An 18,724-nucleotide genomic window follows, 5' to 3' on the forward strand; every position below is an offset into this window, starting at 1 on the left:
TCTAAACAGTTTATTCTGGCTTATTTCCGCTTTATCTTCTGACCAGGAATAGCACTTAGAACGCCAAGTTAGCTTCCTTCAATTTGTTCAATTCACCTCTTTGCTTAGGTGACAAAATTGAACAATGAGAACAGGTTTTTTATAGTGACAACAGCGTTTTCTTACCGCTATTGGCAATGCTACAGGCTCTAAACCTATCTTACTCCATTTCAGAGAATATTTTCAACATCTTGAGGACTTTCGGCAGAAGATTTTACACTGTAGAAGACAGCTCACCTCTCCTCTAGTTCGTATCGCCATTCCCTAACGTCGTATACTGCTGACATTGATTTCGGCAGTGAAGGATCCCCTTCTAACCTTTGACCTGTACTTTCCTATTTCCTTCTATTTCTGCCGTCCGAGATGTGTGAAAACGCGTGGTTCTGTATATGCACTGAGACTAGCCTTCAGACAAGTGCAGAAGTTTCTTTTTCGTACTTCATGCGTTCTTCTTTCTTCTACCAATCTATTTGGTGCGCGATTGTGCGTGTCAACATGAGTGTGTGTGCTAGCACCAGCTTTCCAGTGAGGGACCTTGCTGATTGTTCATGTACCTCTGGTAATGGGCTTTCAATAAATGCTTGTAGAGGCCTGCCTCCTCAAACAAAAATAGACTTCCCTGGTGGTAAAAAAAAAGGTAAAGTGCAGCCATTATCAACCCACTGCAGGATGGAAGCCTCCTCAACAATTCTTGCTGAGGGAAATGGACCATAATCTGCCACGCTGGTCTAGTGCGGGTTGGCAGATCGACCGTATTCAGCAGTCAGGGGCTTGAACCCCGGTCTACTCAAAGAGCGTGTGTTACTGCACTCCCGCTCCTGCCACTCGGCTAGGGAGGCCGTTTTCCCTGGTTGTAGTAACTCCCTATTGCTGAGCGGCCTTTTGACAACTCGCCAACATAATACAGTAGTACACTACACTTCACTACCCTCGTGACTGGCTAACAGGTTTCTGCTTCTCTACAGGCTAGCGTGGTGGAGTTGATCTCACATTCAGATGCTCGGCGATTCTGCAAGCACCGTCCACTTTATTAGAATTTTGAAACATTTCCCATTTAATTAATTTTTCTTTCTAATGTTGCTGCGTTTAGCTCTTCAAATTTTCATATGACTTGGTCTTAATACATTAGGGATAGTATCGCTTAGTCATGCAAGTTTTACCATCCATTCCTGTGAAAATAATAAGCACTATGAAAATTCTGAGAAATAAGAAAAATCAAACATTTTATTTTTCATAAAATTATGAATATTAAATGATCTTTGCAGCCTATATGCGTCACAGATCAAAATAAATATTGCATTTTACAAACTACATAATTCTTCCTAGTATCCACTCTACAGTTAATATGAAAGGAATTGAATTGGACCACTTGTCTGGATTACAGTATTTGTCTGTGTATGTTTTTGTGTGCATAAATGATACAATACTACTTCCGTTTTGTTTTCACATTTGACAATCGTCCCCTGTCTTTTATATGGTAAATTCACAAGACAAGCAAGTTCTTTCATTTTTGTGTTTTAGTGCATAGTGAAATAAATTACTGTGCAGACTGAGCTTCTAGCCACTTTGCAACACTATCAAAATTTTTCTTCATCCATACAATATTAGCTTCAATCTTTTCTATTGCTTGTAGAACAGCCCGCTGAGAAGTTCCTAATTTCCCCTGATTTCTTTTATAAAAATCATTGACCTGCAAATAAAACACAAATGTCAGAAACTTTCATGTATGAATAACATCTTGTGTTAAAATCCACTACATAAAACCAAATTAAAAGAAGTAAGAAAGCAGGTAAAATATATAAAACCAAAAGGAAGCAAGAAAAAAGGCCAAAAGGAAACATAAGGCAGCATTAGCTAAATCCTAGTAATTCAAGGAAAATAAAATAATAAGGAATTAAGAAAGTAATAAACAAATAACAAAGTGGGAGCAAAAAAAAGATAAAAAGAAGAGCATAAATTATAGGGAAAAGAAAGAAAAATAATTTATCATAGAAGAGAGGAAAAAATACCCACAAAAATATTTGTATACGAAATAGAAGAAAGAATATTACAGTATAATTCACAACTCTGACGAAGACATCAGAGTTGTGAGTTATACTGTAATATTCCACATTGATTTATGTGGATGGCATGTAGTTGACATGCCATATTTATAAATCATCATAAATCGTTTTCCCCTCCTTCCGTATGAATTTGTTCTCCTACTCTGTTGACACAAAAGAGTGGAAGGAGAACATATTCGTACGGAAGGAGGGGAAAGATACGCATGTATATATATAAAAATACACTTGAAAAGAAGATTACCGCATACAATTTTGGCATCTTCTGCAAAATTATCAACCATCACAAGGTTGTTGGCAAAAAACGACCATATCAGTCTGTTTCGGACGCAAAATACATGCCAAACAGTTTGGTTCAACAGTTTAGGTAAATAAATTAAGAATTTCGAATAAATTAAGATAAAATTTTATCAAATTTAAGCACCAAAATGAAATTAAAAATGAACTGTTATGTGGTAAGCAAGTAGTTACAGCTGACTTTTAGAGAGAACGCAAGTGCAACTACCAAATCGTAAAATACATACAATACAATATACAGTATATAAGAAAACTTACGGCAACTATTGAAGGTACGGGCGTGAAAAAGAAAGTAGAAGTGGAAGTGGCTAAATATATTCAGCGCGGACTAACAACATCTAGTGAAGAAAACAATGAGAAATTAAATTCATGATATTAGTACTCAGCATAGGTAAGAAAGTAATTAATTAACGAAGAAAGCAGCAAGGAAAAGTGCTGAAAACTTTGTGGGTAGACAAAAGAAGTTAATGTAGAAAGAAATAGTGTCTCAATACGCATTCGTAAAACAAATGGCTCACGAGTAGTAAGAAACGATCACAGAACAATAAAAAGCAGAGAAATTGTAGTAAAAACAATAAGGCTCAGGCAGTCTCGGCTCGCAAATCAGGTTCATATAGAAAGCACCTTGAATTGAATTCTGAGTATGAATCACGAATTCAAAATAATGTGAACATAATGTAAGGATAGTAATAAACTAATAATCAGTAATAAAAAAATTGAGGTATACAAATAAAGCATCATATTTCATCATACCTTATATAATGTATGATATATATACAGAATGCACCAAGCTGGAAAATGAAAAATATGGAATAAAGTTACTCTAGCATTGTTTCCTTGATTGATTTCGAGTTTATTGGCGCACTAGAAACATAGGTTATAATGCGCCAACGACGGTAAATTAACAAAATCAGTAATGAAAGTGATAAAAGATAGAATGGCTATAAAAGATTATAGTGCCCCATTAAAATTGGCCACTGTGTCAAAAAAAAAAAAAAAAAAAGGTCTAAATGGTAGGTATAAAAGAAGGTATAAACGAGAGGTGTAAAAGAAGATATATATATATATATATATTTTTTTTTTTTTTTAAATAGAAAGAAATATGTTAATTTTATATAGTTAACAGCCGGCATGTAGTCCGTTTTCAGATAATATCTGACTAAATGCATAGGGCTCTGCCAGGTGGTTAAAAGCGGAAAAAGATATGCACCGTTCGTATCTAAAACGTGGACAATCAGTTAAAATATGCATAATTGTTAAAGAGATGTCGCAATCATCGCACATAGGAGGTTCGTCAGTCCTCAGCAGAAAGAATGCATCTAAAATTTTGCAGCAACCGACCGAGGACTTAAAAAAAAACTAGGATTAAAATCGGCAAGGGAAACCCGTAACATAGGTGTAATTATTGAAACAGCGACTATGTCAAGACACAAACCCAAATATTGTATCCCTTGGGCTTACTGCTTAGGCTTCCAAGAAGAAAGGACCCTCTGTCCTGGTCTTTGATCTCACTCATCCTGACACCATCATTACTGAAATACTGGAAAGAAACTTTCAACTCAGCGAAGATACACCACAGATCTCCAAAACGAATATCACGCCTAAGTACATGACTAAGACAAAGTCTAACTCAAACTGCAACTGAGTTGTAGACCTCTCACCTCGTGCCTGGGTTCTTTTGAAAAACCAGAATAGAATCTTCATTGGTTGGACTAGCCGGGGACATGTACCAGTACCAAAGTGTTTCGTTGCTGTCGGAGGCTACATGTGGACAATATGTTCGAAAAGGGCACGATTTTAACAGTTACCCAAACACAAATAGAAACCCTATTTGTGCTAATTATAAAACTGCCAAGCTCGATCACAATCACCCCATAATGGACAAGTGCCCTGTATATCAGAAAGCAAAGCGCATTCAACAAACCAGAATAGATTATGACAGCACATACTTAAAGATGCAATATTAAAGTTATCCAGTTCATGCAAATAAACCTCGTTTGATTTTCAGAATGATGTCTGGTGAGTTGGATATGAATAATGAAACGATTAGTAATTGTGAATGAAGATATAGGGAAATTTAGATACACGCAGCCGCAACGAAAAATGTGATCATGGGAATAATTTATCGGCACTTGTAAAGAAAAAAATCCTGATTTCCTCGACTGAATTGTCGCTACAGATCAGTGCCGGGTTCCAGTACGACCCAGAGACGAAGCGTCAAGCATTAGACTTCAAAATCATCTAAGGCCCGAAACCTTCCGTTTACAGTAGGCCAGGATCAAGACAACGCGGATCATGTGTTTCGACAAATATGTGTTTCCTCCCTTCTGATACAAATTCCCAAGGAATTTGTATCAGAAGGGAGGAAAGAGTCAGTCGCTTTCTTCGCACAAGTGGATCAAAGGCTATTGAAGCGTATCTTCAGGGAGAAGCCACAATTTTGAGAGAAAGGTAGTTGATTTTTGTTGCAAGACAATGCCATCCCGTAACGCACTTGTTGTGAAGACATTTCTGACGAATCGTGGCATTGTATAGGTCAATCATCTACCGTACTCTTCCGATCTCTCACCAGCAAACTTGTTGCTCTTTCCCAATGTGAAAACTGTCCTCAACGGAAATAGTTCAAGATATTGAGAACATAAAGGAAAACATACCGCAGAACTGAACATCATCTCTATGGATGCCTTCACTGACTCTTCTGAAACTTTTAGAATGGCGTAATGATTGCATTCAATCAGGTCAATTCAGTTTATCCAAATCTCTTTCCTTTTTTGCCTACATTAAAGCTTGCAACTATGGTCTGTTGTCAAAGCTATTGGTTGCAACTTTTGTCCAAATGTAGTCTCGCCTCTATTAAAACCTGATTGTTTATTGCCTCAAAAGCTCCAGGTGCTGCTGGCATTTCTATACTTCTTCTCAAGCCTGTGCTTGGGGGTTAATTCCTGTTCTGTATAGCTTTTTTAATTTTCTTATTCCACTTGTGCTTTTAATTGAACTTGGAAATCTGCTCATATGAAGCCAGTTGAGGACCCTTACAGACGCCTCATCTTCCAAATCAGTGTAATAGTTTCGTCTACTGTCGATCGTTTGGAAAAATCTGGGTTGAAATGCAATCGGAGACTGCAGGATTTTTAAACCTAGCTTTATATGAACAGGAGGTAACAGAACTTTGTTTAGATCTACTGTTAGTCGTCTTTAGTCGGCGGCTAATGATTTCCCCATTACTTTAGAAAGAGAGGAAGTAAGTGCAATGAGATGATGATTTGACTGAAGAGATTTGTCACCGTTAAGCCGCCAACTCCTAAACCATCTTGAAACCATCCATCTTATCAGTGATCGCCAGTATGGATTCCGTTAGTGTTCATTCATTGGTGATGTATTAGCTTGTGCTAGTCATGCACAAATTCAATGGAAAAGTTCGGTGAATCTGAAGAAGTTCTGTTTGGAATTTCTAAAAGCTTTTGATCGTGTTTGGCATAAATATCTTTTAAAACAAGCTTCCATCTTATGGATTGTAGACTGTTTTTTTTTTTTTTTTTTTTATTCCAGTTGGATACACAGTTTTTTTCTCTGACCTCTCTTTGAGAGTAGATGGCTTTCCGCCTTCTTTCGTCTTGTCTAAAACGTCCATAGGTCATGGACTCCACGGTTTCCTGCACTATTGCCAGCTGGTTTAGACATCGTTACTATTGATCAAGTCCAAAACAGATGAAAGAATCCCATATCCTTACAGACGCCTCATCTTCCAAGTCAGTGTAATAGTTTCGTCTACTGTCGATCGTTTGGAGAAATCTGGGTTGAAATGCAATCGGAAACTGGAAGATTTTTAAACCTAGCTTTATATGAACAGGAGGTAACAGAACTTTGTTTCGATATACTGTTATTGGTCTTTAATGTTCTTTGTCAGAGACCGTAGCGGTGGCCACACTTCCCTTTCTCAACGTCTTGAATGACAGAGAAAGCAAGACATTTTTGTGTCTCCAAGTTTATTGGCCGAGTAGCAGACCAATAATTTAAAAATATCTAAAGACTGACCAATCATGTCGATATGAACAGTTGCATATGGTGCAATTGCTCATGTCCACATGATTCTTGTAATGAATTTTTTACAAAAGAAGCTCTTAAAATTTTCTTTTTTTTTTTTTTTTTTTTTTAGTGTACTGAATGGCTACGGGAATGGATAAATACTTATTTCCAGGACGAAGCAGACCGATTTCAGGCTTTGCTTGGATGAGTCAACAGAGAACATCAAAATCATGTTAGAATCACTATCCATAAAATCTAGATACTATTATCGGGATACTAAATTACTGTATTGATGTAGAAGCAGATACTGATTAGTATTCGTTTGTTTTAATGTTTCTTTCGCTTTCGGTTGTTTCTTGGTCCCTACTGCACAAAAAAACAACCAACTGCTGAAGAAACACTTCGCAGGTTTATATAGCTACTTGACTTACAGGTTTCGCATGTATGAACATGTCTGCACACGTCTTTACATGTCACAGAAGGTGTTACGAATGTCGCATATACATTCTATGTATATGCAACAAGAAGAAAACAATTCTTCCTGTCTGTAAAATTTTTGAATTAGCATTAACAGTACACCCAGAACCGCGCTGGATTTAGGAAACATCAAAACCTATACAAACCAGTATAAAGATCCTATCTGTTTGAAGTTAAGATTGACGTTTGATGCTTTTGGATGATGGGGTCTTCAAAAGTGAGGCAGTGAAGGGCACTGCCTCACTTTTGAGGAGCCATATTTTCGGGGGATAGGCTCTCAGTTGCACCATATGCAACTGTTCAGGTCGACATATATGGCATTTAGTTGAAAAGGATGCAGGTAAACAGTTTTAAAATGATGAATTTTTTTTTTAATCTGAACAGAAACCCTCTTGAGTTATCATATCATGTCTCCGTTTTACATAATCGTCAATAATTATAGCGATTTATCGCCAACATTTTCTGCTGTGCCTAGCTAGTTGCAGAGTCAACTTTTGTGGGTTTTTTTTTGTGATTTATTTCTATAATCTAAATTATTACCATCGTTGTTAAGGTTTTTAAAGGGCTTGCCACCTTTAAAATATTAAAGACCAGCATAAGGGAGAGGGCCCCATTCAGAGTCACCAACAACCAATTGTTGTTGGTGACTCTGAACGGAGCCAAGGGTACTCAGGAAAGGAGCAGTAACAATCCACATTAAAGAACAAATTAAAATAAATTCCAACGTTTCTTTGTGGCTTCATTCGTCCCTCCCCTCCTTTTTTACTACTTATTAAGACACACCAACCTATTTCTTTCATAACAAATTCTAAGATTTAGTTTATTTATACCAAAATAAATGGTGAAGAAAATTACCTGTTGCAATTCGAATGGGGTGTTTAATGATGTTGTTATTGATTTCACTATACTACTTATTGCGAAAGAGGATTTTCCATATCTGTAAGAAAACATTTTCATGCGTTTATATTTCATTTATATAAATCAATAAAATAATTTCTTTGCAAAATTTCAATCCACAAGAAGAGGTAACTACAATTCATAAAATCTTATATACTGTATATATATATATATATATATATATATATATATATATATACAGGGTGTCTCAAAAATATTGGTACAAACGTTTAGGGGAGGTAGGTAACATCTAAAGTTTTGGTTATTATAATCTTGGTACAATTGTTCCATCTGCCTTGCCACCGGTCAATAAGATCAATAATCGTTTCCTTTCCTCATTATAACCATCGTCACAACGAATCCTAAATTATATCCACTCGTATGGTTGTCCACACTGCAGATAGAAGCACATTGACTTGAATAGTAAGACAGATCCAGCTGGAGCCGTCCTGTAAAGCAAAGCCTCATTTGACAGTTCTACAGGCCATACTGAGTTGTAACAAAGTTACCCGTTGAACTGAAAATATTTTCCTAACGCTTGCATTTTGCAACGCACAATCTAGCCAGACATGCGCACCATAGTCGCAACTGACAAGATGATACAGTCATAAAATAGATTCAGTGTCTTGCCTTTTATCCTCAACTCCTTCCTAGTGACACACCCAATCATACCAACAAATTTACGAATCTTCTCAGCGATATAATCGACGTGTGAGACAAACCGTAACTGTCTATCAACCTTAACTCCTAAGTGTGTGATTGTCTTCACACATTTCAGACTGGCTCGATCTATTCGGCTTTGTGGGTTCCTCGTATTAGACAGGTACCCTTTTAATAACACAGTTTTTCTCTTTTCTGTTGAAACCACAAGCCTGTGCAATTTACACCAGGCTTCGACAAAATTAAGTGTGATCGCTCCTCTAATTGAGGCTTCGTGTCAGCATCCACTTACATTGGTAAATCATATAGAGGATTAAAGAAGAGAATACAAGAACACAGGAAAATAGCCGCTCACGCTCTTTTCTTCATAGTTTCAACGGGCTTTACCAACATCCCCAGGGGGGCTCACATCTGGTGAGTATGGGATTGGCACACCCAGGGTTCTGAGCTGGATATCATAATTCTTCTCTTTCTTGGTGATTCCCTTCTACTTCTCTCTCTCTCTCTCTCTCTCTCTCTCTCTCTCTCTCTCTCTCTCTCTCTCTCTCAGGGTAATTCAGAATTTTTTTTTTTTTTTTTTTGAACAGCGACAGGCTTTTTTTTTTTTTTTTTTGACAGGCTTGAATAGCGACCTGCTCAGAATCGCTTGCTCACATCGTCTAATCCATTGCCAAATTTTAGGGCTGCTGAGTCAATTGTATACAATGTTGCTGAGTAAGAATATCAGCTAAACTCTGAATTAGCAAAAATATGTAAAGGCGGCATCGTTTATGTTATACCTCATATTGTGAAGGTATTCACAATATGAGATATAACTTAAACGATGCCGCCATTGCATATTTTTGCTAATTCAGAGTTTATCTGCGTACTAATATGATGCGTTTTCACTAACTTGTATGATGTTATAAGTAAATTAACTTTAATTTTGAATAAAATATTTTAGCATAGAATCCAATAACGATTACTTATTGTAATCGTATTAATTATCGTATGGTATTGCAAAGTATTAATTTGTTTATCCTGTGTATTATGTGCAAAAAAAAGCCCCGTCTCCCCACGGGAAGGGAAAGAAAGCACCGTTCAAGAGAGAAACAGTGTATGATGAGTCATATGACCACCTTTGGATGTCCTTTAGTCCAGGTGCCCAACAAGGCAAGATGAGGTTCTTCTGGTCTTCTGTGGTGTCTCTGACCGAATTGAGTCACATTTACTGTCAAAGTGGAGGACACTGATATGTCCTACCTCCAGTCTTTATTGGTGGGTTTTCTTTGTTTGTGGAAGGAAAGTCTCTTCCATGTTTTGGCCCAGTCACGTCATAGGAGTTTGTTGTCGCTTATGAGGTCCCGGCTGCCTCTCAGTTTGGGAATCCATTCCTGTTGTCATTCACTTAGGAGGTGAAGAGGGAGAGTAACTGCCTGATCACTGGGTTTCTTTTCAAAAGTAGTATATTAGTCTCATCCTTTTTTGTACCATGTAGGTTGCATAAGATTTGTTGTTAACAAGGTAGACCAACCAGATCCTGGTTGCCTCACAAGTTGGGGGACGTTTCAGTGATCCAGTGAGGTGTGTAGTTTTTCCTGGATCAGTTCCTGATCCTGTGCGAAATATCCGGAGTATTTTTTGGGCATTATTTCTGTTGTTCCTTAGAGAGGGGTTTTCTTTGAATTTAGTCGTCTTAGGTGTATTTCCATTACTCTGGGCCACTGAGGGATGGCTGTTGTCTTGTGATTGATATTATCCTATTCGTGGGTTTGGTAACTTTTGGGACACCTTCACTCAAGGGGAAAGTAGGGTCCATTGTTTTGTGAACAGATTTTGCGCAAAAAGTGTGGAGGCTTTGTAGATCTCTTCCTCTTGCAGAACGATGTCCTCTTGGTTTCGAAGAAGCGAGTGAATCAGTGTATAGTTGACATCTGAGGTCCTCGTAGTGGTCACACTCATAGACCAAGTCCACCGCCGAGGAGCGGAGATTCCAAAGTCATATAGCCTATTTCTAAATGAGTCATATCCAGTCAATAGGTAGGTGGTTTGGAGTCCGGGCGAAAACTAGGCCGGGGAGAGTGGATAAACTTGTTCGACATCCGGTATAAACCTCTTAGTAATTGAGCCTTCGTTAGTGAGGTTCTAGCGATTTTGCCATAGTGATTTCAGGGGTTGTAAAATCCGTGTTCTCCCCGGTTTTGGAGTTTTTTGGGTCTGTGGTGAATCCTATATGGGAGACTATTTTTCCTTTGGAATGTTGGTACAGCAACCCCCAGCGCGCATTCTCCAAGTCCAAGGGTAGGTACCCCGCTAGACCTGGAGCGTATGGGTGCTCACAGTGCAGTAAGCTCTTGTTGTTATGATTAATATCGATCGGTGTATCATCTCCAAGTTTTTTCCATATCGAGGCCACTCCTATGAGAAGGTACAGGTGCTTAAAGCACCTTACTGGTGCTTAAATTTTGCATGCCACTGTATTAGGCCACCCTAATATTTAAATTCATCCGCCGTGCATTGTGTATTATCTGTGTAAATTGCGTGTGTTCTATGGTCGATTTGCCTGTTTTGCTGGACGAAACACCCCGAGCTGCCGGGGGGGGGAACCTTACTATCAACGCCTGAGACCGACTAACTCAGCCACGGAGTGAAAAAAAGCCCATTAAAATTCCTCGCATCATCGACGGGATTCGAACCTGGGCCTTTTCCACTCGGTGTGGGGAGGACGGTGACGATACTACTGTGCTACCCGCACAGACTACGAACAATAACGAAAATAAAGATGCGCCGTACACTCACACATATGGGATTCCATATCAGAGGACCAAAGAGAAACCTTTTCTCTCTCCGCTGATTATCATCTACGTGAATGCTGTGGTGTGGTGTCTTAGGAGACTCTGATGCGTATAGACTAACGTTTCGCTGGCGAGGTCTACCGGCAAATCTTAGGAGATCATGTGCACCCTGCCATGTTACATTTTTTCCCCTGACAGAAATGTTATCTTCAAAGACCATATTGTGCAGTATCATCGGGCCCGCACTGCGCACAAGTGGTTCGAGGAACACAGTGATTGTATTACCAATTTTGATGGCCTCTAAATTGGCCTTACCATGATCCAATTGAACACCTGTTTTTGGAACGGGAAGTACAGCATTGGTTGGAGATCCCTGCAGACGTCTTCAAACATCTAGTGGAGTTCACGCCTAGGCGAATATCGGCTGTTATCCATGCGACCGGTGGCCCAACATGTATTAGGTACGTGATCATAATTCAGTGATCACTAAGTGTATAATACCAGTATAGATCAGTATCTCGCGATAGTCTGTAGCTGTCCGATGCATTTTTTCTTTTGCAAAATTTCTCCACTACAAAATGAACTAGTAGATCCTGGATGTGTCCCTTGAATACTTCTCATAATGAACTCGTATCAAGCTGCTCATAGTTTTCACACCATTTAACAGAGCGCATCAAATTCCTCAATGCATTTTAGCCCACTCGCTTGAAATCTAAGTCCTCCCTTTTTTCCCTTGAACACACAAATCTTTTTTTGGAGATTAACTGATTCCCAGCTAATCTCTTTCCACATGGCAGAAAGAGATTAGCTGGGAATCATTATGGATGAGAAGTCATCCATAATGAAGCAATCACACTTGGCTGCTCATTGAAACCGCCTGTAGAGATTTTTGTCATAATCCTCAAAGTCGTTTGGTCATAGCATACAAGCCACATCGCATTGCACCACGCAGACTCAATGACCATCTGACACTGGATACAGTGTCTGATCGCTTTCAGAGAACTTGATAAGAAGCTTGCTTCTCCTGCCTTCCCATTCGATCCTACCTGTACCCCCTGAACAAGCAATAATAAAGTTCTCCATTCGGTATCTCTGGATGGCACGATACCTCCATTAGTCCTATTTTATTAGCATTGAATTATTGTCCTAATATTTGGTCAAATTCGTTTAATTTATTTCCTGGAATTACTTTATAAATAAATATATTTTATCGTTTAGCTTTTTACAACCCTGAAGGCCTTTACAGTTGCTTAAATACGATTTTCCCTGTGGTATGTAACTGATGACAGTTTTTGGACTTATTTCAACATTTCTTTCTTTCTGTGCATGAGGTAATTACAGGTCGGAGACAAATACACTCAGAGAGGGTACATGTGACTTCGGCCTATCTCACTAACCTGCATTATTAGCAGTTTCCCTTAAACCTTAAAATTCTCTGAATATTGACAAACTCTTACATATCTTCAGTCCAAATGAATTTCATCTTACCAAAACAATTTTCTTCTATTAACTACGCTAGAGCATGATGGGAAAAATCCCTCTTGCACAGTTCCTTATGACTTCAGTTAATCCACAAGGCTTTCGTCATATATTCTCTCCTATCATGTCTAGGCACATCCGCAGACACACACAAAAAAAAACTCATTCTGTCCGTCTTTTTTCTCGCGAGATTTTTCCAGCATAACCTTACATTACTGTTTCATCGTTTTCTTAATATTTCTGAGTTGGTTTTGCGTCTCTCTAAACAATACATATACAGAACACCTACACAGAGATGAAATCCCAGTGTACGAATGTATGAGCAGGTTTATTTTGCGACCATTGTTATTTTAAAATTACACTGCTATATCTTACTTACAATGGATAATCAATGTACAGGGTCTTTCATATTTTAGCAAGTCTAAATTAGAAAATAAAATTAGACAATAATTCTATCACTTGTGTTTAAATTCGAACATATGTAAATTTAAGTTGTTACTTACGTTTCATAAATAAGATCCCATTTATTTCTAAGATAATTAAATGCAATATCTCTACCATAAAGGTTGCCACCAACAGAACGGAAGACATAACTCCCATCTTGCTTTCTAATTCCGGAACTGGAATCTAAACTCCATGTCAGGTATCTAAAAAGAATAGCATTAATGAGTGATGATTAAATCAATTCTTTGATTATTAATTATCTTATATAGTGGGTAGTCACGCAAGTAATACATTAAGTTTTCGATATAAGACACCTCAATTTAACGAACTTCAGAAGTAGCAGACGCCGCCTACAGAACCTGGCTTTTTATATGTTTGGAAAGAGTGGTATGACTGCTTAGGCTTATAAAATTTGTCATCAGTTAAAATAGTTTCACAAGGTAGACTTTGAGAGACAGCTAGGAGTTTCTCCATAATCACCTTCATTTAGCCTAATGAGCGTGTCAGACTGACTTAATCGGAATCTCTAAGGAGATTACTTGAGAGCCCTTCAAACTCTGAATAATTTTTAGTCAGTTTCGATTGCTACGATGTGATAGGAGAACTTAAAGCTTCAGCTGCCACAATATACAGGGTGTTCATTTTAAAATTAAACCAAATAATGCGATCGTTGGTGATTTTGTGTGGGTGTGCTAGTGAAAGATATCTAAAACATAACTAGAAAAAGTGATAGTTTTGCATTTCAAATGTTTATTTTGCCACAATTTTTTTCGAAGTCGAACTCGTTCATTACTTGTGAATCATTACTCGTGCCATATAACGTTCATTCACAACTCGACAGTATGACCTGTAATAAAAGCCGTGCCATCGAGTAACGTGTTTTCTTAGTGAACCCGTATTTGAAAACGGAATCTTAATAGTGAAGTTAACAAAAATTGTTTAAAACACTAACGGTCCATGCAAAGCTGAAATTTTCCAGACAATAAACAAGTTCGTGAGTGTGGATCAGTTCGAAATAAGGAATAGAAAGAAGAAGGAATGGTGTTGCATATGACTTTAGATTAACAGTTTTGCAATCTCCAAACAAATCTCTAAGGAAACTGAACATTCAAAAGTGGTTCGACTCATTTCGCTGAAAACACCTAAAAACTTTTTAAATACCAAATCCACGGTGTACATCAGTTTCAATTTCAGGATAATGTTACCCCTGACCAACGTGCCGTGACGGGTGTTTCAACGTCCATGCGCTGTAATCATCCTTTTCAGGTTGCAATAAACATTTTAAAGATTATGATACTGTCGCTGGTTTAAAGTTTACTTCGTCGTAAAGGTACTAAATTTTCTATAAAATTTATTTCACTGATGAGGCGTAGTGGCTTAGTGGCTACGTGAACAGCCAAAATTGGAGTACGTATGTGGAACTCAGAAAATCCGCACATATCCCCCCCCAACCCCCCTACATTCCCAAAAAATCGGTGTTCGGGTAGGAATATCTCAAAAAAGGTTAGCTTGGCCTTTTAACTCTTTTAAATCTTTTAACAAATTGTCAGCTCTAATGTTTATCAAGGGCTTATGAAAGCTTACGAGAGTAATCCACAAAGCCTTCAGCAGTTTAAAGTGAGCATTGAAGATACAGTCAGGAGTGTATCGACAGAAGAAGCTCTTCGTCCTGTCAAATGGTCAAAAGTGTGAATTTATGTATCGTTGCTAACAACGGAAGACACTTCCAGTATTGTTTATGAACTACGGGTTGTTAAATATTCTTATAAGAAATTATATTTTCCTCTGATCGTTTTTGGATTTACTGCTAAAATGAACACGCTATATATTATTATATAGTATAATAACTGCAGTAAACACAGATATTAAACATAAGTGCAGAAAACATAAGTATTGGAAATTTAGGATTGTTTATTTTAGAGAAAAAAAAATATATTTTTAACATTATAATCTTCTGAATTTAACAAACAATCGGTTTAGTTGGCAGGCCTTACTCTAATATATTTTGTTAAATTGAGGCGTAAAGCCTCAATGTATTTTGTTAAACAAAATATAATTGTTTAACAAAATTTAACAAAATGTATTTAATGTCAAACGTGTTTTTTTTTTTTTTTTTTTTTTTAATCTTTGGTCTGATATTGTAAAGCAGATAGTGATTGAACTTTAAATGATTAATCTCAGCTCTTAACTATAAAGCTACAAAAATTGTTGCAAACGAAAAGATTTCTAGTCCTACTGAAAAGTAGGATGTCCTGCTATAAAATGCAATTACTTGTGAACTAAGTGGAGTAGTAAAATATACAACTAATTCTCTCTCTCTCTCTCTCTCTCTCTCTCTCTCTCTCTCTCTCTCTCTTCAGGAGAGAAAAAAATCCTTCAAAATACTCCTTCCATTTTTGTTCAATTAGTGAAACCAAGCTTCCTTCAAAATAAAACCATTCAATAGACCATCATGCATGTTATCTAAATCATTCTACTTCGAACCTGTATTTTTCTAGGTATCCTCGGTGAGTGTGAAACTACTTACAAAGAGCTAATTAATAACTTGTTTCTGACGGCATGCGAGTTGATATTTTTGGTAAATGAATCCACCACTGAATACACCTCAGGCGTTTTGGATTCAGTGGAAGATTTAAGATAAAACGTCTAGTTGGCAATGGAAGCTTTAGGGTCCAGTCCGAGTTGATAATAAAATTAGGTAAGCTAAATGTTTTAATAAAATATACGCGATGAGAGAGGCATCACATGCAATGAAGCAAATACATATAATAATAATTTAACACTTTGCTGCATAGACGAAACGGTTTATTACAAATTACACACACTGGCATCTGGAGGCCATCTTCGTTGCCAAAAGTAAACGAATAGAGTTATTTTAAAGAATCTTTCACTGATGTGCTAATAGAAAAGACGTAGAACCGTTTTACACAGAAAACTTTTCTGTGTAAAGCGGTTCTAACTTTTCTGTGTTAGCACAGAAAAGAAAAACGGTTCTATCGCTTTTTCTGTTACTTCATCTTTTCTGTTCACCACATAGGATTCTGGGAAGGATAACAAAAGGTGCAAATAGGAAACAATTCGATATAGAGCCATCATCTTTTCATCTTTGCTGACACTGACTGGACGAACCTTCATCTCTTCCATTATGCAAAAAAAAAAAAAAAAAAAAAACGATTATTTTTAGTCAGTTTCGATTGCTACGATGTGATAGGAGAACTTAAAGCTTCAGCTGATAGTATTTTTAGGCTATCCGAAATTAAATTCATCTGCCGTGCAGTGTGTCTTATGTTAATTGCGTGTGTTCCGTAGTCGATTTGTCTGCTCTGCTGGACGAAAAACCTCCTTTTCAAGTGGGAAAACCTTGTATGTAATTGGTATGCCTGTATGTAATTAATTGTTTCTTTTATGTAAATGCTGCATAAAATGTTTATTAAAGGTTGTAATTTTTTTTTTTGTAAATAAATGTGTCTTTAATGTTCTGCTAACAACCGCTTTACACACCCTAGATCTAGAATTTTCTGTGAATTGTAGTCAGATTTGCGTAATGTGGGGCTGTTTGAGACTTCAGTAGGGTGGAATTCTGGAGAAAAAGAAAAATAACGCCCACACAGTCATGGTCGATGTCAGGATGATCTGATCTTCAGCTCGAAGGCTCTAAAAATTAATGACAGCTTGTATTCATGTTGCCCCCTTTTGTCTCTGGGGGTTTAACTTTACCACCCAGGTTACCCGACCCGCCACGGGGAGGCAGGAGCAGTGCCGCTTTTACGATTTTAGTTTTCTTGAACTTGGTGGCCAAGCGTAGAGGTTAGTACAGTTAGTAAGAGTATAAAATTGAACAAAAGGTACTTTCCTTCTTCTGGGCTCACTTCTTAGTGCTTTTAAGAAAGTAGAGCTATTTAACAGAAAAGTAGATTAAGTAAGAGAGAAAACAATGAAAAACTCAGTCGCAGTAGAGAAAAACGCTCTTTAAACTCACAAGACTCGCTTGGCCACGGAAACGCTTGGCACCCGGAGCCAATTGTGCTCTGAAGTCGGCGGCAAGGATCAGGGATAGATCGTTTGCGTAGGTCCGCGAACGGACGCTCCCCAGGTCCATGGAAAGGAACTCATCCAATATAAAATACCAGAGAAACGGGCCGAGCACAGAGCTCTGTGGACAGCCCCGCTGTATCTGTCGCTCCACCCTGCAATAGGGAGCCTGGACGACGATCATTCTGTCACTGAGATAGCTTCTAAGGCAGTCGTAAAGGTTTCCTGGAGCTTTGCTTTTCGCAAGCGCGCAAAGACAAAAATTCTTGCAATGTGTTCCTCATAATGTGTTCAGATGGAATCTGATTTAGAAGATAAAGACTGCGATCCCTTGATTGATAAAAATTATGTACTCTCTGATGACGATAGTGATTCATCACTTATGGGCTTCGATGTTCATGTACTTGTTAAAAATTATCCCTAGTTTAAAAACTGTTAGGCACATTTTTTTGAGAAAGGCCATTCAGAAATGGAGTGTGACTCAATGCACTCTAAAGTGGAGAAAAAAGCCAGGTATGTACCAGACACATGTTCCAGAGGGATGGGCACATGTGTATGTTCCAGACACATGTGCCCATCCCTCTCGGACATGTGTCTGGGACATACACATGTCCCAGAGGGATGGGCCCAAATAATTAGAGGCGCAAGATTAAAACCTACACCATTCAGTGTAAATATCATGCAATACAATGACTTTTGCGATTTTACTTTTCTCGCAAAACAACTTAAAGGCTTAAAGGTGCAGTTCCTTGAAGAAAAGTCTGCTGCCTTGAATTCCAAAAAGAACAGGACGGGCATGTCACAATGTTTTACAAAACAAATTACAAAGATGAATTTATAACAGTATACCTAAAAAAGACCTAAAGGAAGACCCAGCAATGAGCAACCTAGCCTTCCAAAGCCTAATGTGGAATTCGTATATCTCAAGCAAAGTTTAAAGTTTTAATAAAAATGTGTCAAGATGTGACAATATCGAAGGAGTGTCACAAATTATATTTAAATTTAAAAGCATCAGTAGAAATGAAGAAGAAAATTTTCAATATCTTCTTCATATTTAATATGAAGAAGATATTGAAAATTAGTTCATACCAATTTGTATGTTATTGTAATTAAACACCGGTTATTAATAATTTTTTCATTTATTTATATGCATATATTATTCTAACCTCGTTTTATTAATAAATTATTCATTTCTGACCAACAAAAATGTGTTCAAATATTTTTTTTCACCTCTTCAATTCTTTATGAATCTGACAAAATTTCAAAATCACGACGCCAAAACTGCCAAAATGCTTTTTAAGCCCCTACACAATGACAATCTTAAATTACCAATATGGATTAAAAACAGCATATTTGTTTATAAAACAACATTTAGTTAAAAAACTTAAAAACTTGATTTTTCCAAAATCAAAAATCTCTAAATGCGTTTTTCTCAAAACTATCTTTTTGTAGATTCCTGGTTTTGGCGTGTGATCGACGATATGGTCTCCAGAGAGAGAATATACAGTATGATAGTTCAGACGATGATAGTTCAAATAA

At 37.5% G+C, this 18,724-nt stretch overlaps 1 protein-coding gene across 1 annotated transcript in view; it reads right to left on the minus strand.

Moving 5' to 3' along the window:
* Positions 1-1,360: 1,360 nt before the first annotated feature.
* LOC150088284 (aminopeptidase N-like) overlaps positions 1,361-18,724 on the minus strand; it is a 488,751-nt gene continuing 471,387 nt past the window's right edge. Inside the window, exons 18-20 of the mRNA XM_090369447.1 lie at positions 13,213-13,356; positions 7,755-7,836; positions 1,361-1,729 (exon numbers count right to left, since the gene is read on the minus strand). Of these exons, the coding sequence (XP_090225573.1) occupies positions 1,577-1,729; positions 7,755-7,836; positions 13,213-13,356 (379 nt within the window). The 3' untranslated portion in view covers positions 1,361-1,576. The remainder of the gene's footprint in view (positions 1,730-7,754; positions 7,837-13,212; positions 13,357-18,724) is intronic.

Source organism: Mastigoproctus giganteus, chromosome 3 (genome assembly GCF_048544385.1).
Source record: "Mastigoproctus giganteus isolate SK-2022 chromosome 3, ASM4854438v1, whole genome shotgun sequence".
NCBI lineage: Eukaryota > Metazoa > Arthropoda > Arachnida > Uropygi > Thelyphonidae > Mastigoproctus > Mastigoproctus giganteus.